The following is a 26,275-nucleotide window of genomic DNA, read 5'->3' as shown; positions in this document are numbered from 1 at the left end:
TCAATTTTTATTTTTCATGAGGTGTGATAGGGTGAGGTTTTTTGTTCTATAGAATCTCAGAACTTTATGTGTTTCCTTCCTATTTCTCTCAGTCTATTAATTTATTTTTACATAAGGTAAGAAAATCCTTCTTTTACAGACTTGGACTTTAACATCCAAGCACATGGCACTAAGAACGTATGCCAGCTTTATGACTGACTAAACAAGTGCAATTTTCTGTATTTCTTTCTGACTGTGCTGAATTGAGGCTCATGAAGAAAGCTGGCCTTTGTGAGAGTAATGAAGAAAGAGAGTCGAGTCACCACAAAGTAGGAAAGGAGAGAGGCAAAAAACTCCACAGCAGTTAAAATGAAAAAGAAAAATACCTTAACTATTTTGGCTATTCAGGTACAGAACACTTTACCCTATTTGCATATTTCTGTGAACCTATATAAATGGGAATAGATTTTTTTCTAAAGACAATCACAAGAAACTTTGAATTTCTTTCATTTTAGCTAACAGAGTTATTTTAAAGTTTTGTTTCCATTCTTGTGAATGTTCATTGTAACTAAATTGTATAAATAGGGTGAAATTCTGGATCAAACATATTAAATGTGGATTTTAGAGTTATTTTCATGTTGTCAATTAGGTCGGGATTTCATCTATAGTTAATTATATTAATGTGGGCACTGGGGGAGAGTACTGGAGGGCAAATGTATTTTTGGTTCAATCCTGATAAGGACAAACTGCCCTCAGCTACAGATAGTCCGTGTTTATTTAAACAGCTGCAACATTCATCAGTCCTTTTGGTTATGGATTGAGCTGTGCTTCGATCCAGTTGTACAGAAATCCACATGCATCTTTATTCTCTGCAGTTTGATAATTTCATATTTCCTGTCAGTACTGTTGTGTAGACTCCATCACACCAGAGTGCATCCATGTCCTGCTGCGTTTGAGGAGCTCATGGTTTCTTGCATGTCGTAGGCTTTCCAGTGTCACATCTCTCACTGATATGCGCTCTAGTTACCTTCCTGTCCTATGAAGACTGCTGAAATGTTGCTTCCCCCATCCCTAACTACCTTCTCTCTTTACCTTTTTGTGGTTTGTGACTTAGTTTCCTTCTTTAGTCCTTTATAATTCTTTTGTTACTTCAAATCCAATTATAGGCAAAACCCTCAAACCTGTCTATTCCAGTCTTTTCCATTTGCATGGTGATCTTGAGGAAAAATCTCCAGGTGGGTTGACTTTAAACCACCTGAATTACTGAAGAATCTCTTTCACTGGGTAAAAAAGATGGGATCCATCTCTGTTGGCTACAGCACTTCAATGCAGAGAGTTTCATAGGTGTGAAGGGATAAAATTATAACATTAACCAGAATACTTAATAGAAAGTAATTCTCTAAATTATCATGCCTGTTTGAATTAGTGACAGACATATCATGGTTTAGCATTCATCCAAGGAGTTCAATAACACAAAGGTTTCAGTAGTTTTGTTGGTAACTACTGTTCTACCAAACCTCAATCTTTTCTTGAACAAAGGAGAGAAGTAAGGGTGATAGATTAGTGTATCACAGCAAATATGGAAAATTTTAGTCTTTAATTTAGCAGATTACCTGTTTAAAAAAAAAGTTGTATCTTAAGCAGCCATTTTGCTTTCTCTAGGATAATCTTTTCTCAAATGTACTCTTAATGGTTTACGATGGAAGTGCCAACAGCTGTTGTTTCTTCTTACATTTAGTGTTAGTAGTATTTTATTTTAGAAGAAAAACTTTAAAAACTTGAAAACCAAAATGTTTGTCTTTTCTAGCCTGTGCAAAGTACACAGTGACCCAGTGGTATACTATGTGTCAATTTACAAATTTTGTAAAATATTAACAGTACCAAGCTATTCACCCGAGTTCTAAGCTGGCAGGTTTTCTGTTTCTGGTTTCATAACATAAAGTGGTTGAACTCCCATTGGTTCAGATACTTCCATGATGGGTAAACATTAATCCTCTAGGATATTGAGGAACCAGCTGTGACAAGTTTGCTTAATGAGGGAAGAAAGAGACCACCTTGCTAACAGTGTAACCTCCACAAACTAGCACTTGCATATATCAATGATGCTAAAACCACCCTGAGGTTGATACTGAAGTCTTGGGAAAAAAATAGATCAATACACACACCTCAAATCCATTAAAAAAAGCTCTTCTGAGATATGTGAACTATACGACCCTCATTTTCTTCTTCTTTCTGAAATACTAATGGTTCTGAGACCATGTGAAGAACTTATAAGAAAGGTTTAAAATTGCAATGTCTCGTTTCATTATAATTCATTGAAATTATATGAAATAATATAATTATAATTCATTAACTGGGTTACTAACACTAAGACATCTGGGTGTCATCCTTTGTATAAATAAATAATAAATGAAAACGGTAAGATCAAATTAGAGCATGAAGTTAGCAGCAAAGATAAGCGTCTCTGCTGCGTCTGCATTTCAGGTGTTTTGATCTTTCAGAAATGCCCCTGGCATGCTCAGGCCACTTGTGTACAGGTTCACATGAGCCGCTGTAAATCTTTAGAGCTGATTCCAAAGGAGCCCTTCTAGAAAAGCCCTGGGCAAATGGATCTTGCTTGCATCCCCCGACAGAGGGGATATGGGCTGCCTGGGCTTCTGCTCTTACCCACCAGCACCTGGCAGTGCAAGTGGCATGAGGGCAGAGAGTAACAGTGAAAGGCAGGGAAAACTGGTCCTGGTGCTGGCTGCTCACCACGGTGGTGCCTGGAGGTAGTGTCTGGAGGTGCCTGGAGGTGCCACGTTTGTAGTGTCTGCACACAGACCAAGTGCAGTAGTACAGGATCAGGAGTTCGAGGGCCTGCACTCCACTCTCTGCTTGCGCAGTGTGATGGTTTTGCAGTTTAAATCAGGAAAGGAGTGAGAGAGAGATGGGCAGGAGCTGGCAGAAGGCAGGATACATCTGGGGTGGTGAGGGCTTTTTGTGAGATTTTTAAAAAAAATATTACTCAACCTGTGTGTTCCAGCACATGAGCTGTCAGTAGCATTGCTGTCTGTTCCAAAATGACTTGCCAGCCTCTTTTGGTGGGTGAAGGATGAAGAGCATGTGCCTGCACAGTGAGTGGCTGCGGCCACATAAAGTCTCAGCTGAGAGACAGAACAGATTGGTACGCAGATGTACGAGCTGTTGGCTGCCGTGGCAGTGCTGAACTTCACTGTTGCAAGCCCCAAGCCTTCTGTACATAGTTAAGGTGACCTAACAACTCTGGTTCAGAGTGTGGCTGCCACTTCTGGAGGAGAACTGGAAGGTGACAGCATGAAGTGTGCAGTGCTCAAAAGCTGTCAGCAAGTCGTGGGGGTGAGAGCTGCCCCCACAACCCCGTGATCTGCTTTCCACGTTGCACTTTGACAAGGAGAAACACTGCTACTAGATATGGATTACGGCTGCATTCTCAAGAAAATCTCATACTGTGATTTCTTTGTAAGCACCTCGTTTTTGGTGTAAAGATAACTATCATAAGTTTTTTTAAGGCAGGCTCTGTGTGAAGATGTGGGGCACTAGGGTAGAGTAGAGGCAGGCTAATGGGAAAAGACATGTTTATAGCTAAAACTTCTGCTATTCATTCAAAGTTAATGCAATATATTAGTCTCTACACAAGAAAATACTTTGTTTGTGTCTACCTTTCTGCCATGAAACCATAAGGGTAGATAAAAGCATCTTAGGAAATGGTAGCAGTGTACTCTTTCATGGCTGGTATTTTGTGTCCATCATTATATGCAATGAAATCCTCAAAGTCACAGGCAATGAAGCATGGTTTATATTTATTACTCTGGCTGTATTATAAACCTATTAATAACACTGAATATGGTGACATGGCTTATGGTCTTTTTCTGATCCCCACAAAATAGACAATTAATTTTATTCTTATTTTTATTTTCAGATTAATAATATGTAAAAGACAGAGACTGACATTTCCTAAGAGCATACTGTACTCCTCCTTGATATGTTGAAGCTGACCTTTTAAATAATGCCAGGTTAATATCTGATGTATCTTTTCTTTTAAAGGCAGGAGGAATGCAGTGATTGAGCCAGTATTTAAAATTTCATTTATTATACTTTGTAGGGGCATTAAGTTGATCAGATCAGTTTATTGGGGTGGAATACTTTTATTTTCAAATGAATTATATCTCTCTTCTTAATACCAAATATTCTGGCTAGTCACCATTAATCAACACAGAACAGAGCATAATAGCTGAGGAATTCTGGAACAAAAAGAGGTTTGAAAATGGGAAAGTTAATAATTTAATAATTTAAATTAGGGCATTCTTGTAACTGGGTATATGTTTTAACTCATCATATAAACTCTGGCTAAGCCAGGTTACATTAATTAGTTTTTTATTTTTTTAAATACACTGTGAATACACATTATCATATTTGGAACTGGTTGTGTAAAAGATGATATCGTTTCAATCTTCTCAGTGAAGATTACAGCATGGGAACAGGTAAAATAGTGTTTATTATATATTTGCTAAACTCTCACAGTAGCAACCTCTTTCCTAGTCCAACAAGAAGGAGTCAGGCAAAGAACAAATATTACCAATGAACTTCTGAGAAGATTTAGAAATCATCATAACTTTGAGAGGAAGCAGTCACTATGGTATTGTAGAATATATTAATCATTATTAGATATTCATAAGCAAGGCGTCAGAACTGGGATTTAATTTGTTTTCCACAAAATATTGGACTTGCAAGTGTGAAAAGCGCTAGCAGGAGAGAAAAGTGAGATAATAGGTTTGCATTACATGTCCTCAAGAATTAAAAGAAATTGTCTCTAACTCAAGGGTGACTAGCTGATCATCAGGGTGATGGTGGAAACTCTGTGAACTTTTCATGTAGTTTTCTTTGCTTAAAAAAAAAAAATCAAAAATATTTGAGGGTCCCAATTCCCTTACCTAAATGAGGCAGGTGAGATATGCTAAGGTATTCCTTCTGTCAGTTCAGAAGCTATAGCTCTCCTAGCAGTGCTCCTCACCCAAGAGTTTTAAGGTACAAACTTGACAGAGAATAAAATAATCCTCTTACGGATAATAATTTATAAAAAAATTTCAGAAGTAACTGAAATGGAAAGAAGTCAATAGTGAGAAAACTGCAGAGTACATCAGGTTCATGAATGCTCTGGAAATGGGCTAAAAAGTGAAATGACAGAGCTTTCTGAGAATCAGAAAGGAAAATCTAAATTTGATACCGAAGAAATTACTGTACAGTGAGAAATAAGGAACAACCATTATCTGTTCAACATCCTTCACTCTATTCCTCCTCAGCTCATGAGGAAAATCTAAGGATGACAGTCAATACATGAGACTCCTACAACATAGATCAGTTTAATGCTAAAAGAGTGCATTAAGCTCATTGTTAAAAGAGAATTAATGCACATTGAGGAAAGAAACCCAGCACCTTAATTATTTCTGTGCAGTGAAGGTGGGGGGGGGGGGAAGGGGGATAGCCCCACCCCCTAATTATTTACATGCAATAAGTAGCTGTAAATTAACTGTTTGCATTAATAGGATAGAAGATATGGAATTATTGCTAGTAGTATTTTAAGAATTTCAGTTCAGTGTTTACTGGCAGAGAAATCATATATATATACATTAAAATATGTACTGGAATGTTTTTGAATTTTTAAATTTTTCTTTGCATTTTAACCTATAAGCTATACTATAAATGAGAAATGTGCAGAGGAAGAAAACACAGAGATACAGTTTGGTGTCTGCTTAAAGAGAGTAAACTCATCAGATTTCCAGACATGGTTATATGAATATAAAGAAGCAACAGTCTTCAGTAAAAATAGAAGTAGACATATAGTAAAAACCTATAAGCAATTGCTTTACAAATATGTAGTTAATGAAGTTAAAAATACTGACGATAGCTATCTAAACACTGAAAAATCAAGTTCTGCCAGATTGTAATTAATGAGTAAACAGGGTCTAGATCATTAATGCAAATTTGAGTTCAGAAATATGTTATTTTGCCCAGGATGCATGGTATAAGAATTCTTTCAAAACACAATTTCTGATTTCTTGATAATATACTATTAAAGAAAAGTAAAAAACTTCTTTGCTTGTAATTTGTGCTGCATCTTCAAGTAGAAATAAGAAAGAAGCAATTTTAGGTAACATGAATATATAGTCTTGATACCTTATTTCTTTCTGTTCAGCTATGTGCAGCACCAAAATCTGGAGTTGTAATGAAGCTTTGAAAAGTCATTTTTATTCCTGCTCTTAGTTCAACTCTTTAACAATGTAAGTCTTTAGGACAGATCATAATTTTCCATAAAATAGAGACTTCATAATAGTACTGTGTTAAGGAGAACTGTGGGTTTTGGTAGTAATTTAAAAATAAATAATTATTTAAGATATCCAATACATTCCATAGAAAATGTATGCCCCTCAAAAAAAAAAAGTGGATATTTTAAATTCTAAAAAGGCAAATAATAACTGCATACACCCTGCATACTTTTGAGATTTTAGGTAGCATCTGTCCAAAAAGCTTACTTTTTAAATTTGTGCTGTAAGTTTTCATCCCAGTATCAGGCAATGAAGTCAGAAACTGAGCATGCAGTAATTTTCTCTTCTTCTGTAAAAGTACAAAGAATAAGCCTTTCAAGGTCAAAGAATTTTCAAAACTATAAGGACTCTATTCTTTCACACCACATGAGGCTAAAATATATTCAGTTTGTGGGAGGGTGGTACAATGTGGTTGCTCTTACAACCTTCTGTGAAATGACTGTTTTCCGACCAAATTTTCATTGTACAGAGAGATACTCCACAAGTGCACAAAGGGGACAAAGGTTCAACAGTGCATAGCTAGCCTTAGCATGCACAGGTGCTAAACTAATCTGATTCTGACCTTGAAAGTCAACAATTAAGTATATTTAAAAAAAAAATTCATCAAAACACAAATAAAGGGATGTTTTCTTTGAGATCAAAAAAATCAAGATTCTGATTTTTCATATTTCTTTTGTTAGGTTTTTTTTTTCTTCAATGGACTTATTTTTCCAGTAACAGTGATACTGAGAACTAACACAGAATCAGTGAAGGAAAATGCCATACCTTAATGTACTTGAATTCTCACAGTTCTGAAATAGTCTTTTTTTGCTGTTTCCAGTCAGTGAGCTAGATTAGTTGCAATAATCCCATAGCAAAGGTCCATCTGATTAGCCATTCTGTTTTGGTGGAAGTATGAGGGGAACCCAAGAAGAAAATTCCACTGTGTCATTTCCTATCAGCACTGTAATATCCTGTTACTGAACAGGTGTAAAAGAACAAGCCTAAAGTTATTTATGTAAAATATCTCTCTGTAATAGAGCTTGTTTTCTGTGTTTCAAATAATTCTCTGCTTAATGTATTCTGTGCAAGCTCTCCTAAGAGAGATACTTCTACGGTGTATATTAGAAAAGCTGGAGTGCCAAAGAAAGGTAATTGAAGTGGAAACTTTTAGAATAAGCAATGATAAATGAGAAGAAATGTGAAGTTTGATTAATAGGGGGACCCAGAATGAGATTAGGTTTGGTGGAACAAAAGGTAAGTGATGTCAAAGTAATACGGTGTATTAATGTCGATCTTTTGTTTGAATTACAAGTGTGAAGGCAAGGCAGGCTGGGAAAAATCAGATGGAATGAGAATGAAACAGACCTTTATGTGGTTTTGCCAAGTTCGGTAGAGTAGTCCGCAAAGAAGGGTACCAGACTTAAGTAGGATCCTGTTACTGAGCCTGTGAATAGAGGTAAGAGTAGTCCATTTACTACTTTTAAAATCTCCACAGGAATTAATTCTATTCAGTCTCTGCCTTCAGGTGACTGTGAGGACTACTGATATGTGAAGAATGATAGGAATCAAATCCACAGTTTGTTTAACAGTATTGCCAGGAGCATGACTGTAAATGATAGAGGATAATAAGTGATCCCCAATTTGTTCACATTTTATGCTCAGATGATTTCCCATAGAAAAGAAAATGTCAGGCAAGACTCGAAGATTCGATGCACAATCTGGCTCCTAGGGCACACTTATGATGTTTTGTACTTACTCCTGTATATCTTATCAGAGGTTTCTACATTGGTAGGGTAAGCGAACTAAAAGCAAAGTAGAAAGGGGAATAAAAACCCACTCATGTGTGAAAGTGGTTCATCTCTGTCCCATATGGCAGGACTAAATAATGTAGACTAAGCAGACTGACTTGGGAGTGCCTTGAAGTAATGAAGATCAGTTTGCTGTGTTGTCTCTTTAACATGATGGTTTCAACACAAATGCTGAATATCAATAATAAATATTGCATATCTCTAATAAGTTCTGAAACCGCTTATGAAATGTACATGTGTACATCCATTAGGAAGCACATAAGGGAACTCTCATGCCATATGTATCTATAAATCTGAGTATGATTATTATAAGCTTTTAGGTTGTGAATAGTGCATCATGAGAGACTATATTTAAAGGAAAATTTGATGAACATGTGATCAATGATAATTTTTTTCATTCATCTGAGAGAATGTATTTCATTTTTCTCCACTGCTTTTCTCTAACGTTCTGTCTTTCTTTGACTTTTCCTGGTTGTTTCCTCAGTGACTCCCTCATATGAATATTGAACAGTGATAAGAAAATGTTCTGTTCAGCACAACCAAATTGATACTGCTGTCCCAGATACTACCACCATTTTTCCTCTTTGCTGTTGTGCCAGACAGATTGTCCTATATCTACTATATTTATTCAAGTCCACAAATGGATTATCAGTATTGTAAACCTTTATTATATGATTTATGCCAAAGTAATATTGTGTCTCTGAACTTGCACATTTTTTTTTGACAGAAACAGACCTGTAAAGATGTTTATGTGGTGGTCTGCTGTTTTACTTCTTGGATGCATTTTGCTGGGAGCAGATGGGTGGCCAGTCAAGGAAGGATACAACTTCAGGCCCTATCAGCCCCTAATAAGATTACGGCACAAGGTATGGATTATTCTCTAATACTTCTTGCTTTTCTTCCAAGGTCCAGGGATAAATTATACTCCAGCCTTGTCTTTTTTGTGTTTATTAGAGTAATGTTCAGAAATTAACTTTTTCAAAGAGAATGACGTAAGATCTGTTTTAGCTTCTGTCTTGGTTTGAAAGACAGGTGTCTGCTAAGGAAGGCAGGAGCCTCCCTTGGAATGGCAGATGCAACCCCGTTCCCTCCGAGTTATTATGATTTTGAAATCAAGGGCTTTTAGGCAAAGATGTGGGAAATAGGAATAACAGTTCTTTACTATTATATATCTGTATGTGTATAACCAGTCAAACAAAACAACAACAACTATGGCAGTAACAGCAATCACAAACCCAGTGCCAGCCTTCTCGGCTGTCGGGCCCTTTCCCCTCGGGTGCAGTTCCGCTCGCAGCCGGCAGGGGCGCTGGCGGCTCCCGGTGAGCAGGGCAGGTGCGATGCCGAGACCAACTGCCCACACCCCCAGGTGAAACAAAAAGAGCAGCCAGGTCATTTGTTTATCTAAATACTCGGCCATTTGTTGCCCTAGCAACATGTATAGGGGGAAAATTCCTTTAACAGAGAAAAAAAAAAACAGGAGAGCTCCTAAAAAACCCCAACAGCTTCAAAAACTAGAGATTAGTTATATCAACAGAAACTCAGAGGGAGAGCCAGGAGAGGCTGTCTCTTAAAGCAACTGTCAGCATCTGCTTAAGGCAATGACTTGTCCCAGTCCTCAGTGAATTTCAGTCTGTGCAACGAACAGGGAAACTGCCCATCAAAGAAGAATGGTGCTGAAGTTAACTTGTTTGCAAGAGGTAGATGTTCCCAGTGCTTGCTGAATTTAGGAGTTTTGGACCATGGCATAGTGCAGATGTTTTCTGAGTTACGTGGTTCCCATATTCAAGGGCTACATGTCATTCAAATTATACCCACCTGCTGCTCCTTTGTCATGAATCCAGGACTCCTGAAACAGTTCTCAGCTAACAAGTCCTGCTCTTCTTCTGGTTGCTGAAAGGGAAGCTTCTGTGGTGGTTCTGTAAAACAAGGAAGAGGGCTGTAATATTTCCATGGGCTGTCTAAAGTTAGCATAGATCTGATCAACTTTATTTTTTCTTGGCATGATAGTCGTGGGAGCAACATCTGAAGTGCCTTAATACCTACAGTCAAGCAGAGATGAAAAAAAAAATTCTTTTCATCCTTCTAAATTTTTGTGCTACAAGTAAAAGGTCTGAATTATAGCCAGAAACTCTAAATGTTAGTTTCTATTAATGTTTCAAGATACTGCTAGTTTTATTTCTCAATACTTTTTTATAAAGTATGAAAGATACTTCTTTTTGGTCCTCAGTTTAAAAAAAAAGACCCAATATCTCGTCATATAAGGAGAAATTGACAGTGTGAGTTCTCAAACAAGTAAAATTGCCTATTAGCAAATATTACGTATGCTATGTAGATTAAATACAAGAAGTTTCTTAACAGATGGAAAATAAAATCTTAAAATTATACAATTATGCATCCTCTATGGAATGTTCTCAATCAGAATAAAGACTGAATCAGGCTACAGTCAAAGAAATACATAACTGTATCAGCACACAGGTTTTTTATGCTGAGTATTATCAAAACTTTGTCTCATCACTTTATTTCCATTTGACAGCTGTAAGCAAAATAAAATAAAATAGCACAAGAAAGGTTCTTTGAAATCTAGAAGGAAGAGAGAAACTAGTAATGAAACCATGGAATGAATCATGTGAGAGAGAAATCACGTGTGCAAAAAAAACCCAACACAAAACCATGAAGACTGTAAGAACAATGAAGGACAGAATATGGGGTATGATTAGTATTATTTTCTGAGGTTAGATGTTCTCTGATCTTAATGAATGTATGTGGAACTATTCATATGTTGGTGTTTATGTTGTCTTAATTATACTTTTAAAGTACTGATAACTCTCATATAATTCTTGGAATAGGCTGTCATAAACTTTTCAAGTTTAATATTGGGGGAATCACACAGACATATGCAAACAAGATAAAAGTAATTAAAACTAGATATAAAATAATATATTGAAAAATATGGTGGGTTTTTTCCTAGGCAATATGTCTAGATAAAAAAATGTTTTAGTATTGTTCAGCTTTTGGTATTAGGGATATATGTTTGTATAAAAAAGCTAGGAATGTAAAACTTTTCTAAAGTCAATTTTTAAAACCAGCTTTGGCATGGATATGGATACTCAAAATATAAATCTGGTAAAAGAAACTTTCTGCTTCAATCAAACACTTAATAAATTGAGTGCTTAGATTAAGTTATGCCAATAGAATACTTACTACAAACAGATGATAATGAATATATGCAGTTACATTTCCTTTGATTAGGCAATATGTATGCAAGTTTATGTGTGCAAAGATTAAAAAATAGATATATATTAATCACTGTTGCTCTCAAAAAGGGGAATTTATCTAACTTGAACAATAGTCCAACGAGAGCAACCTTAAATGTCAACATGCAGGGAAAAACAATCCTGTTGGTACTTAGGTACTCTCTTGAAATAATGATTGTGTTTGTGGTGAAAACAGGCATTCATATCATAAAGCTTTTGTTGTTTTAAAAGGGATTATAAATGATTTCAGCTTCTCATGCATAGAAATTACAAGTAGGAATTTAATCTATATATATGATTATCTGAAAGCGTAAGAATAGCATTGCTATGGAAAAAAACTTTACAAATAGGGAAAAAAATTATGCATAAGGAAGCATTATTTTACTTTGAGGGTGACTCAGCACTGGAACAGATTGCCCAGAGTGCTTGTTAAGTCTTCATCTTTGCAGACATTTAAAAACTGTCTGCACGTGGTCTGGGACAACCTGTTGCAGGTGACCATGCTTGAGCAGGAAGATATAACAAGGTGACTTCCAAACGTCCTAACATTCTTTGATTCTGTATTTCATTATAATACATAATTATAGTAATGCTCATTATCATGGCCATTTTAATGGCAATGAAGATCAAATGTTTGACTGCATTGTTTATATATGAACTATTCAAAACCAGGAAGAGATGAGTTCTCTTGAACCAGAACTGAGAAAGAATATTACAAAGCACTCCTCAAAGTTTTGTTTCCAGTCCCCTACCCTTGTTTAACTGCCACGGCTTACATTTATGTGGTTATGCTGAAAAGTACCAGGCTGTGTCTGAACAGCATGTGAATTTCTTGTTCAGCCAGGTAATCCTTGGTTCTTCATTTGTCATAACACTGGAAGAGTTTGTAAGGTACTTTCCATTTGGGAGTCTTCTTGCATTGCTGCTGAAGTATTGTGAGCAATTTGTTAATACCTAGGTTCCCACCTGATATTGCTAGGAAGTATTTTTAGCATCCTAATGAATTTTCTTCTTGTAATTTGTATGCCTTTGACAGAGACCAATGTTTATGCAATGTCTTCAGTGAAAGACTGTATGCTCTGAGATTTCCAGGTATAAACAGGCAGGCGGCAGCCAACAGAATGGCAACTGTTGGCTGCCAATTCTCTGTCAGACGCTAAGAAATATGGAATATAGCCTGTACATCCATATGTATACTCCAGGGCATGCCAACTCTGCATATCTAACACATGCACACACAACCCACCTTGGCAAGCCAGGTGATTCACATGGTTTAGCAGGGAATAATACTGGTGACAGTGCCTCGTTGTTAATGATCTCATCACGGGTGGGGAGCAGTTCAGTTTTAGTCTAAAGGGACAGTTGGTGAAGGTGTAATTTAGTCCTTGTCCCCTGGACTCCTTTTACTTAGGCCCAATTTTGAACTTTCGAGGTTAGGACAATCATGTTCCCAAAATTCAGGGCTAAGCGCTCACTGAGAGCAACCACTGCACCGACAGCATAGGCAGGGCTGGGCTCGGGGGAACCTGGGAACAGAGAGAGGGGAGAATCCCGGGAAGTCAGAGTTCAGCCTGAGCCTCAGCCTTAGCCTTGGCCTGTGTCTGGGCCCGTGCAGGATGCTCCGTCAGAAAAGAGCTTCTGTTGTCCAGCTGAGCGGGAGTGCACAGAGGTTACAGCAAAGGGGATGTGCCAGCTTTCACTGGCTTCTACTGATCTGTTGATTCAAACTTCTTTCCAGCCTTGTCCTGGTTTTGTCTTGTTTTACCAAAGGGCTAAGGGGAAGTGACTCAGATGTGCAGCCCTCACTGTTGTCTGTGATGTTTCTCCAGACTAAAATACTGCTTTTAACTTCCTGTAAAAAACCTGCCTCTGTCCCTTTTTCTTCTCTCCTTCCCTTCCTACTGTTGCTGTTTGCTGCTAAATTCATCAGTTCAACCCTGATTCACATTAAATTAGGGCTCAGGACTAGGTCAGTTTAGAGGGGTTTAGGTTACATTAACATTAGATCCAGTTTGGAAGTGTTTAATCAGAGTTTGTCTGAATTAAAGCAAGAGAAAAACCTAAGTTTCTGTCCCAGGTTATTAAAAGCAAATTTGAATACATAAGCACAAAGCACAGAAAAAACCCCATGTATTACTTTTAGGTTTTTGCCCAAAACTTATAAAATGTTCTCCCTCAACTAACAGCACTGAAACGCCTGTAAAATATAAATGGGCTGAGTGCTCAATAATTTTATTGTCATTTAGAGTGTCATGGCCAAGAAAGAAATGCATAGAAAGTAGTATTCCAGGATTCAAAACTAGCCTGGGCTTTCCCTGTGTTGTCTGGTCTCTAGACAACCTGAGATTTATAGTTCACCGTGTCTATCTGGAAAATCTGTTTGCTTGCAGGATCTGAGAAGTCATAAAATGGGATCCTCTAAAATCCTCTGTCCTAGGGAGAGAGAAGGGAAAAAATCTATTGAAGATGAGCAGTGAATTCTGAGGAATAAGAACAGAACTTTTCCTGGTCACATCAGTGCTTCTCTCAGCTCTAAAGTAACATGAGAATTTTCTTCCTTCTGAGGTTCTGTGAGCACAGTATCTATGTCCTATGCAAATTCCAGGATTAGAAGTAGCAAGACTCAGTTTTAGTTTTTTAATCTGTAAGTGTAGTCAAGAAGTCTTTGGTTTTTTGTTTGTTTGTTTGTTTAATTTTATTTTCCTTTTCTCAGGAGAGGGAGGGAATTCTGCATTCTAATCTGATTTTTCCTGTGGGCAGTAGCATTAAAAAGACATGGGTAATTTTTTTTCTTTAAATCCCATTACAATCATTGTGCATTAACAAGCTAATATCAATTAAACATTTTATTTTTGCTGTGTCTCACTACATGCTCAAAGCATTTTTTACATTTTATGAAAGTTGCTTCTAAATTCTCCCTGTGAAATTTCTTCTATAATCCTTCTTCCAGCTAGTCAGTAACTGGAGGGTGGAGTATCAAAGTCTGGAATTAAGGCAAGGCTGATCCCTGCTTTCAAGATGCCTGCTGATACTTATTAGCAATGCCTGTCTATAAACTTGTATAAACTTGTAGTCAGATCAAGAGGGCCAGTCAGGGAGCAAAGGTGCATCTTAACTATTGGGCTGAACCTCTTGATGTGCCTATCTTTTTTGTTCCTGTTACTGAACATCATCACTGTGGAAAAGATTAATCTCAACCAAATATTTTGAGGGATGATGAAATTCACATGTATGATCTACCTTTTGATTAACATTGTTTTTTTAATTTCCCTTTCCGGGTTGACAACAAAGGATAAAACATAACATGGTGGTATAGGGAGGCAATGTAATTACCTTCTTCAGTAGTCAGCTTGGCCTTCTCAGGTTGAATCCTAGGAAGAGGATTTCCAGTTATCCTGGGAATAGATAAGAAATGGTTTTTTACCTTTCTGGTGTTTGGGATTCAGTGCAAACCCAATGTATATCAGCTATCATTTCAGATTCTTGATAAGCGTGTTTTTTCATATTCTATTATGATAGCAAATTGTCCTCACAAATTGCAATTGCAGTAATAGCAAAACAAAGCCAAGAGAGATTTGTTTGAGATATTACTTGAGGTGATTTTCTCCTGTTTAAATTTGTGCAGTTTGTATTTCTAAGATCATGAAAGAGGCCAGATACTTGAACTGTGTGTTTATGAGATCTGGCTCTTTTCCATGGCTTCCTTGTTGCCTCTTGCTCTTCAGGTCCTCAAGACTACTTTGTAATTTAATTCCATCTCTTTATTTTTTTTTCCTATCAGAGAAATGCTTTATTTTATTCTTTTCCATTGCTTCTTTTTCTCAGGCATTTTCCTCATGGATTTAATACCTATATTTATTACCTAGAAGATGTAGACTTTTATTGTCTATCTTAACCTTTATTATCTTGGTTTGTTAAAATGAAAGTAACATCCTATAGCATAGAAAATGCTTATAATGTGAGAAGTAATAAGTAAAAATCAAAATAAAACTTATATTAAACTTATATTAAATAATAAACATGGTGTATAATAGTTTTCTTGGTATGTAGACAAACTGGGCTGTACCCCAGACTTTTTTTTTTTTAATTTTTAACTAAATAATGATCAGCTTAGCTTATGGTTTATTTTTCACCTCTGATTCTAATTAGCTATTTAAATTCTGGTTTTAAATGAAAATAATTATGTAGTTTAAGCATTTGCTTTTGTGTTGGGTTAGCTTGACCTGGTCTTCATAGCAGCGGGGCTGCAGGGATGGCTTCTGTGAGAAGCTGCCAGAGGCTTCCTTCATGATCCCAGCCAGTGCCAGCCGGGTCCAGGACAGACCCACTGCTGGCCAAGGCTGAGCCAATCAGAAATGGCGGTAACCCCTGTGATAACATATTCAAGAAGGAAGAAAAGTTATTGTGCAGATATAACTGGATTAAGTGAACAGTGGGGAGAGAATATGTGAGAGGAACAGCTCTGCAGACACCAGTGTCTGATCAGAAGGAGAGGGAGGAGGTGTTCCCGGTGCCCTAGCAGCGATTCTCCTTCAGCCTGTGGTGCAGACCATGGTGAAGCAGCCGTGACCCCATGGAGGACCATGAGGATGCAGAGATCCACCTGCAGCCCATGAAGGAGACCCACACCCAATCAGGTGGATGCCTGAAAGGAGGCTGGCAGGGACCTGCAGGCCCATGGAGAGAGGAGCCCATGCTGGAATAGGTTTCCTGGTGGGACTTGTGACCCCATGGGGAACCCACGTTGGAGCAGGCAGTGCCTGACGGACTGCACCCTGTGGAAGAGTGACCCATGTTACAACAGCAGCATTATGAGGAGAACTGTTGCAGAAGGGATGGATTCAGGTTGGAGAACTTCATTGAAGCACTGTCTCCCAGGGGAGGGACCCCATACTAGAGCAGGGGAAGGGCTCCTCTCTGTGAGCAATGGCAGGAACAGTGTGTGATGGACTGGCCAAAACCCTCATTCCCCATCTCCCTGTGCTGCTGCAGTGGAAGAGGTAGAACTTGGGAAGGAGGGAAGAGTGGGGGAAGGTGTTTTTAAGGTCTTATTTTACTTCTCATTATACTGCTCTGATTTTCTTAGAAGTAAATTCAGTTAATATCTCTAATTCTGTTATACCTGTACCAGTATTTGGTGAGTGACCTCTCCCCGTCCTTAACTCATGAACCTTTCATTATATTTTCTCCCCGCTGTCCACTTGTGGAGGGGAGTGATAGAGCAGCTTTGGTGGGTGCTGCCATCCAGCCAGTGTCAACCCATTACAATTTTAAACATTAGTATACTGTGCATCTATAGGGTGATGTATTCCCAGCTGAGGGAATGTAGCATTGGTATACAGCAATAAAAGAAAGAAAGAAAACTCTTTGTTACACTGGGCTTTATTATACAATCAAATCAAAATATTTGTGCACTGTTAGATTCCTCTTAAATTGGCATCAATTAGGTTGGCTAAATGTTAGGTCTTGCATCCATGTTTCTTTTCAATATCCATATTTTAAAACATCTTTAATACTTTTATTCCTATACTTTGTGTGGTAGAAAAACAAGTTCAGAATAAATTGTCTCCTTTTAGTAGTGGGAAAATACATCACTAGTTTTAACTCTTCTTCATTGCTTACTTTTTTCTAACTATGTTTTCAGTTGTCATTTTGAACTGTGATAATTTTACTGGGTGTGTGATATGCAGTGGGAGCACAAATCTGGTATTTTTTAGATAAAGTAGTATTTAATGATATACTACTGTACCTTTTTATTTTTTTCTTTTACAGTAGCCACTGTTCTGATTTTGTGTTACCAAGATGTCAGGTTGAACAACCCATCTGTACTTCATGTGAACATGACTTTTGTTATCTTGCAGTACAAATATTTGCTATCACAATATCTAAGAAATTTTTTAGCTTTTTTTTTTGTGAACAGTTTAAATTTTTTCATTTGAAATCTTTGCAAGGAGCCATGGTAAGAAGCATTGATCTGTGTTTACGTATATTAGGTTTAGGTGTATTCAATTTGGCTTTCTTCAGCAGCCTTTCCTTTTGAGAATTTTGTAACTGGAAAACTCTGTGACTTCATCTCCATTGTTTATAGATCAAAATAACAGTAAGAAAGTCCTCTTACCTTGTGAACTTACTGAAATAGGCTATTTTTACCTTAAAATGCCTTCAGTTCTGGGTAAGGTGACTGCTAGATTACAGTAGTTGTTATGACATGTTATTTTTTTCTTTTTTATAATTGCTGGTGGGATCATATACGTAGTCCAGCTCAGGGCACTGTATTTGTTCCTGATAACTGATTCCATGGTAAATCATACCAGGCAAGAACACTACACCCATCAGAATTCTCAAATCCCTTCAACCATGAGCTAAGGGAATGTGATGTCTTTCAGTTTCAGATTTATTTTCCATTATGAAGAAAACCCAAACAACAGCATTAGTTAAAACAACTAAAAACCCCAGTCTCCTTTCAAAAGATGAGGCTAAAGGATAGAATACCCATTGAAAGCATTAAAGGTTTTGGTTTCTGTGCTTGGGCCTGACACAAAGAAAATGGAGAGCTTAATAACAGCCTAATTAAAAGATGTCTAGTTACATCTTTGTTCTTATTGTTATGCATTGCTACAGCTATGGTTAAATAACCATAGTGTTAAGAACACAGAAGCTTTATGCCTAAAACATAACATTCAAAACAAAGCTCTCCCAAACTTTACTAATACAAAAATGTTGCTATTTGACTTCATTAAAATTGCTCACAGAATCATAGAATGGTTTGGCCTTGAAGGTATCTGAAAGATTTTTCTGTGGGCTGAAGAACCCCAAGTCTCAGCCTGACTTCATGGGAGAGGTGCGTCAGTCCTCTGAGCATCTTTGTGGGCCTCTCCCGAACTCACTCCAGCAGCTCCATGTACGTATGCTGGGGATCCCGGAGCTGAACACAGAACTTGAGGTGGGGTCTCATGAGATGCAAGAGATGAGTAAGAGATTTTTGTTTTATCTGCCGTATCTTTTAAAAAATTGGAAAAAACCTGAAAGTTTCCATTTAATGTACTTGGTTAACTACACTCAACTGCATTTATACTATTTATATAAATTAATGCAATGTATAAACAATGCAGTGTATGAACAGTATGTTCATGTGAAGTGAGTTTAATAGCTATAAATATTTCTGTAACATTGCATAATGTTAATAGCATCTGCTTAATGTTCATTGTTAATTCTATCAAACAACTTCATGAAATTGAATCCCCTTGCCCAATGCATTCTAACAAAATATTATTTGAAGTAAGAAGTAAGAAAAATCTAACAAGCTTATTCTGGGCCCCTTCTTCCAATGAAAACAAACCTAAGAAAAATTATTAGTCATTTGTTTATTGTATTGCTTATAACTTTGGTTATGTAACTCTAATAAGCAGCTTATAACTCAAGTCTATTTTCTGGGGACAAGTAAGGCCTATCACTCTCTTGAGGCATCAGTGGAATTTTCATTTCACTATTTCATTTCACTAAATGCCATTGCTTTCTATTATTATTACCTGTGGATTATTGTCGTACATCAATGCAAGTAACAAATCACTAATATTACATCATCTTAATGGAATGTATTCAATTTGTTGGTATATGTGTCATTATTTGGTATTACATAATTTGATGCTACAATTCTGAAATTAACAGTAACTACTGTATTGCAAGCAGATGATCCCCAAAACTGTAAAAGACTAATCCCACTGCAACACATAGTTTGTGGCATTTTTATAAAGGTCTGAGAAACCATTGTATTGGTCAGTCTGACTTTCCATATAAAGGTCACCTATTTATTTCATTATTCCTTCATTCCTCCTCTAAGTGGGGCATAGTGAAACATACCTTTCAAAGAATTTACTGAATCTTCAAATATTTTCTATATCTTCATATTTTCAAAAAAAATTTTTGATGGATTATTATTAGCAAAGTACAGAGCTTACCATTTGGATACATCTGTCTTGTTTTGCCAGTGACTGCTTCTTGGGACCTACTCTATCATTAGATGGAACACAATCAAAGTGATTGGTTTGGTACAAGGAAATATTTGCAAGACATTATTTGTAGTTTACTATTCCTAACAAACTCTATTTTATTGGTGTTTGCTTGTATCAGTCTAAGGCAGGGAAGAAAAATAGATGTCTTCATATATATATATAAAAGGAACTACTATAATTAAAACTCCAGTGTTATCAATTAGATTAGAACTTCAGCTATTTACTGGATTGTTATTTCAGCTCTCTGTGAACTCTTTTTTTCAAGCTAATTGTTTCCAGCACGAATGCCAAGAGAAAGTAACTCAAAACTTTACAGTGCATTGCCTACTACACAGTAGGAAAACTGTAACCAATTGTTAGTGTATCTGCAGAGTATATAGCTGCACTTCATAATTCATTTTGAAAAATAAATTGAAATTCACCAATCAAATACTGAGTTAATCCTGAATTTTCTAAGATTCAGTAGAGGAAAATACAATCCTAATTTTACTTTCTAGTTTCCTAAATGTCACACGGTGGGTAACATGATATAACCTTTCATCAGATCTCTGGTTTAAATGAATGTGTTCCTCAAATACAGAGTTTAACACTTTACAAAAGGGCAGGTGCAATTGATTAATATTCATATCCTGAACTTTCCTTTTGCTTTGCTACACTACTTTATCTGCCCTTATAAAATGAATGGTAGAAAGAACCTGTTATTCCTAGCAATGCCTCAGCATACTGGTTTTAATCAATACTTGTAGAAAGACTACAATTTTACCCGTAATTATGTCTTAGTGCAGACTAAATACTACTTGCATTCCTGGATTATAAGAAGGTAATTGATGTTTATGCTCTCATGTCTATACCCTCTAATTGTCATTCTTCCTGCAGATTTTCATCTATCTGTACAAAAATCTGCTAAGAGGAAAAATAAGATCTGAGTGAGCTTCAGACAGACTGAATAATAAAAAGCAAAATACGTTATGTGGTTTTAGAAAATTACACTTAAAACCATCTCTGAAATTTAAAAAGAAAAACGAATAGGGATTGTAGGCAAATTACTGCCATTAATGTCATTTGGAATTCTGTGGCTAAGATCCCTCTGTACTGGCTTGCTTTTTTTTTTAACTAGCAGTATATTGTCAGGAAATATACTACTGTTCAGTTATTGTGAGGGTACCTGGAGCTTTAGGTACTGATGTAAGGGGGAAGATAATAGAATACCCATTAAATACTGTATCCTAGAATTTCCAGGGATAATTCAGTATGCTAAAGTGTTGCTTCTTGGAGATCTCTTCCCCCTTCTTTGCCTATTCACATCTAGAGTGTTCTCAGATAATTGCAAAATAAATGTATATTTACACTGAATATGATTAGCTTCTGAGCTACATCAAATAAGTAAATTCATCTGTAGCACCTCACCAACTGTCCTGTGTAATTGCATTTCGTTCTTGGTAGTCTTGAAGAAAATACATCTTATGCTGTCTGTGCATGGGAAAGTAATACTGCACTGAGTGTCTGAGCATATGAAGTTTAATGCAAAATATGCACAAATAGTAATTACTTTTGTTAAGTCATTATTCATGTACTTCCTTATAATTCCCCATAGTTCACTACAGTTTCATTTGGCCTGTAGAATCATTAGGGTTCCTCTTGGACAAGCTCTTACACTGGAAACAAACAAAAAAACCCCAACAAACAAAAATAACAACAACAACAAATTTATAGTACTGTTAAACCCCAATGATTTAGTGAAATAAGAATCCTTGAATTTAAATATAAACCCCAAAACTACTTCTCAGCTGCCTTTCAACTGCAAGAATAATCAGGGATTAGAGGTCCTATAGGGTGCTTATTTGTCTTGGGAGCTATCTGCAGCCTGATGCAAGCAGGTCTTTTTACACTAGGCAGCATTGCTTTGGAAATGTGTCTATGTGAATCATGAACAATCCTGCCAGAAGGAATTGTTGCTTTGAAAAGGTACTAATCTGACTGACTCTGCCTATTTTAAAAAAGAAATGTTGTTTTGTAGAATGCAATATATGGTGCATACATGAGGTATAAACAGTGTTACTGTGTTGCTAGCAGGAATCTGCTTAAATTCAGTTGGTACTGAAGAACACTGGAATTTAGACAGTAACTTTAGCCCAGAACTGTTTCACCTTGAGCACAAAAGCTGCCTTTAAGAATAATACATGCCTTTGCAAACATCTAGGTTATTTACTTGTATGTCAGACAGGCCTGAATTGAAAAAAACCTGTGGATCTTTGTGTAGAACTTCTTCTGTCCACTTTTCGTCCCTAGAAATCACACACTTTGTTGAAGCCTGGTCTAGAGATAGTTTTCCTTCAGAGTATGTAGACATAGACAAGATGATGTTGAACTTTTTCAGGTCTTTATTTCTGCTGTGCTTCCCCTTTGCTTTCAAGGGATTGTAATCTGCACACAGAGAACAACTGCTTCAAACTCAGCTTCCTGGGTCTACCGTGATTGTTCTTCATGTTCCTCAGGGATCTAAATCAGCAAAGCAAGAACCAAATTGGCGTATTTCACAGTTCACCCTTCCCATCTCTGTGGCTGGTTTGGTTTTGTGTCGCAGTGACCGCTGCTGTCCACTGCCCAGGCTGGTTCCAGCGGTGTGCGGCAGGAATGGGGAGCAGCTGGAGGCATGGAGCTTTAAGGCTGCTCCTCTGAAGCCTCTGCTCTACCCAGGGGAGCAAAGGCTCCAGGCACTGTAGCAGTCAGCAGCCCTTGACGAAGGGAAAGATAAAAAGTTACGGGGAGGCTTGCCTTTGGATACAGTTTCAGATTTACTGCCCAAACGGAGTCCAAGGAGCACAAGCACAGATCGGATCCGTCCAACAACTTATAAAGGGAGGTGTTACAATGGGGACGGCCTGACAGGGGGCCAATAGGGGTCTTTGGGGGAGGGATGTGGACAGGGATAGACATTCACGCGGACCAATAGTCTCGAGAGGTGGAGGGAAAGGGGTCACATGCCCCAATGGGGCATCGAGGTTTAGGGGATTTCCAAGAGGGGAGGTATCCGAGGGGGCAGGGTCTCGGGGGATTGACAGGGACCATATAAGGGTAATTAGGGAGGGCTTTGGTGATAGGCACAGAACAGTCCAGAACTCCGGGAGGGGTTTGGGTAATTGATAGGGAAGGAGCCAGAACAAGGGGAGGGGATAACCATTTTTGGGAGCACTGGGGGAGCGGCTTGGATCTGGGACAGATCAACCGGGAGTGGAAGTAGGGAAGATAGGGATGAGCCCTTAGGGTACAAAGAACATACAAAATACAATAAAAACATCGCATCACCGCAGTTTTGGTTTTTATGACAAATATTTCACTCTTGTATCCAGGCTCCCCAAATACTGTTGGGTTGCTTTCATACAGATTCACGAATTCAAGACTTCATCATTTTTTCTCCCCAGGCCTGTAATATTGTAATACTGTAATATTAAGACTAATATTTAGCAATATTCCTGGGAATGCCATTAATTCTGAAAACTTCAACAGCTTAATATATTACCTTATTTTTGCCTAGCAACCTTGCTTCACATCTTGTTTCCTTCACACAATCTTATATTCATGTGATGCCTTAATCAATACAAGAATAACCTGTGGCATATTATTTTCTCAGAATTTGCTGCTATAAATGGTGGCAATCTCTAAGAAGACTGGGCTGTGTATGCAGAATACCAGTTCAGGAATCCTGCTGCAAACACTGAACTAAAAAGCTTTCTGCAGTAAATAGTGTTCTGACAAGAGCAAGAGGAAAATGGTTCACTTTTTGCACATTCTTTCTTCCTTACCATAGGAAGCAAGGCATTGCTTACTGCTGCTTAACAGAATAGCTTTACAAATGTAAATGTCATTGCTTCTGCTTTGCATGCATTTTTAGTTTAAATTGCAATTGTACTGCAGTTGCTAAGACTCTGCTGAAGTTTGATTCTGTAAAACTTCTTTGAAACACAAATCTTCAGCCTAACGTCATTGATCAAATTGGGTCTGAGAATAGTATACCAGATTGCTTTGTGCAGTATGTGTGCTTGTACTCCCTGGCTGTAACCATGCTGCTATTTCACCCATGAATAAAAAGTTTCTGTACATTTGTAATTCACATTTCTTGTAATTAAAGTTGCTATATTAATTTAAGTGAATATATTGTTAATTCAGCTACTATAGCTTGTACAAGTTTTAACAATAGTAACTATTTTGTTTCCTCTCTTAATGAAATATTTTCTTTAATAACAATTATTCCATTATTATTATAATTATAATAATAATAATAATTACTATTATTATTTGCGATATAGTACCCCAATGCAGAATTAGCCTTAAAGATAATGAACACAAAACTGATTTTCTGCATTTTCACTATATTCTATTATATGACTAATGATAACTTTTCATTAAAAAATGTAAAAAAAGCAAATAACTTTGCACTCCCTTTTTCATCAGCTTCTGTAATTAATGGTTTATGTTTATTAAATTATTTAAATTTTTGCCACATGTCAAGGACAATCTACCATATGCTTTACACTAATTAGTACTTTGTTTATTCTAGGAATTTGATTAATTCGGCAGCTACTTTTTAAATAGAACCAGCATAGCAAAGGAGGCTTTGTCTGAGTTTTCCAAAGACAAAATAGGGCTCATCTTCTTTATCAGTAGCCCACTCTGGCAGACACATACCCAGATCCTCAGCAGATGATTCAGGCACAATGATAAGTGAGGTTCTAGATGCAATACGGTCATGTAGTTTCTCTTTTAAAGAACACAGAATTAAGTGGAAGTCAGAATGTTTCTATGTGCAACATCCAAGGTTTACAAACACTAATTTTCTTTCAAAAAGGGAAAATTCACAAGATACATATTTAAATGGAGCTAAGAAATAGGCTTTACTGTTTCTTAAATAGTTGATGTATTGTCTTAGTCCTAGAATGTCAATTACTTTTACAGATCAGCTCTGGTCTTTCCTATAAATAGCTTTGTACCTTCTTGGGAATCACTGCAATTTAAGAGTCCCTTTCACTGTCCTTCTCTACACCCCTTATTGCTAATATGAAGCCCTTCTAAATAAGACTTGATAGTATGCCAGCCTCATTTAGCAAACATGGCATTTCTGACTGATGATGATGTCAAAATGCTGGGATGTTTTAAGAGATGTTGATAGTGTTTATGTATTAAGACAAAAAAGAAAATAGCACTAGAAAAGGACCTTTCATACTTTAGAAAAGCATTTCTGTGTATTTAAATGAGTTTCTTTGCAGAGCCTCATTTAATTTATATTGCAAATAGTTTATAACGTATGATTTGTAACAATAATGATTTGTATGGTAAACCATCTGTGATCTTTTTTTAGTTCACAAACATAACAGAAAATCATTGTCTCCACTTCCATGGAGTGTACTTTGGAAAGTTTACTTTAAATTCAGCCTTTTGGGCATACAGGAAAGGTTTCTTTAGAGTTTTAATATGTTCTGCATCGATCCATTTCACCAGGCCGATACACTGTAATGCAACATAAGCCCATAAAATGCCATGCAACCTGTCTGATTAATTCGTTTGGAAAGTGCTAAATTCAAAAGTGTTTTGCTATATTGAAGCTGATAAAAATATCCTGGAATACAAAATGTTTGGTTCATGTTGGTTCTGCTTACAGATGGCTGATATCAGTAGGTACCAATATAGTAGTGCAGTTCATGTAATCATTCCAGTTTTATTTATATATAGGTATAGATTTATTTGTTTATTTATTTATTTGCATATAATTTCTTTGATTGTTAACATGTTAGGTGAAAATATTCTGTTTATGTATCATAATGCAATTACAGGAGAAAAACAACAGAAATATGTGCAATAGTGGGTTTCTGATGTCCTCCACACAAGTGTTCATACAGAAGTACATTTTACTTACTACCACAATGCTTGCACTTTTACACACTTTCTAATAGTATATGGGTAGAATTTTGTTATTTTCAGTCCAACTAGCACTGACAGCCTAGCAAACTACACAAATGCAGGTGGAAATAAATGTCACTATGAACATTTGTTTACCTAAAGTTTCAAAAGTTCATTTACCACTCTCACATTCCAGGACCATGAAATTTTTGTTTATTTTTTTGTCTGTTTCCCAGCAGGATGAGCAGTTCCTATTTCCCTGAGCATCTGAAATTAATTTTCCTAAGTTATAGGTGCTTGTAACACTGTCTCACTAGCATAATTCATTGCTTCTTAGTGATTTTCTACAGCAAATATTTCACGTAATTTATCTTTCAGTATTAAGGAGGAATCTGTATTTAATTCAGCCTCAGTATAAATTTGTCTGCATTTTTTAACTCTGTTATTTCTGTTGAAAAGTCAAATCTAGCAAGGTTTCTCTAGGCAGGAAGCTAATTTCTGAGTTCAGAGATGCTACACCCTGTCTAATCACTGGTTAATTTTGAAATAACTTGAGGCATAGAGACTTTTCTTTTTATGTGGATGCTCTTCACTGCTAGCAAGCATCTTGCTTGGCCCAAGGAATATCATACCGAGGTTGTTCTATGATCTGCTAAGAAAGTTTTTTCTGTCTAGTTTGAATGGCAGCTTAAAATTAAAATTTGATTATTTTGAGGAAAACTAAGTCATGAAAATTTGCTCAAAAATCTTCAGCTGAAATTAAAGAAAATAAAGATATTAGAAGAGATGAGGTCTGAAAAGACATTTTCCGTTAATGCCTCCTTTCCTTGAAATCTTAACACATTCCATTAAAAAAACCCCAACATGTTTTTTTTAAATTTTAAAATTTTATCTGAATCATTTTGTTTCTACTCTGAAGTTTGCCAAACTTTTTGCACTCTCTTCTTCCTAATAAGTATTTCTCATCCTAATTAGTGTTTATCTTCTCCTTTGATACCAGT

The 26,275-nt window shown here is 36.8% G+C and overlaps 1 protein-coding gene across 2 annotated transcripts in view; it reads left to right on the top strand.

Moving 5' to 3' along the window:
• Nucleotides 1–26,275, top strand: part of FSTL5 (follistatin like 5) — a 278,658-nt gene that overhangs the window by 15,297 nt on the left and 237,086 nt on the right. For both annotated transcript variants that reach the window (XM_042049795.1, XM_042049794.1), the window contains exon 2: nucleotides 8,841–8,979. In XM_042049795.1, coding sequence (XP_041905729.1) covers nucleotides 8,857–8,979 — 123 coding nt within the window. In that variant the 5' untranslated portion in view covers nucleotides 8,841–8,856. The remainder of the gene's footprint in view (nucleotides 1–8,840; nucleotides 8,980–26,275) is intronic.

This window comes from Corvus kubaryi, unplaced genomic scaffold (genome assembly GCF_017639235.1).
Source record: "Corvus kubaryi isolate FWS band 111438036 unplaced genomic scaffold, C.kubaryi_AGA036_p1.0 71, whole genome shotgun sequence".
NCBI lineage: Eukaryota > Metazoa > Chordata > Aves > Passeriformes > Corvidae > Corvus > Corvus kubaryi.
This window is presented reverse-complemented; position numbering and strand designations above follow the sequence as displayed.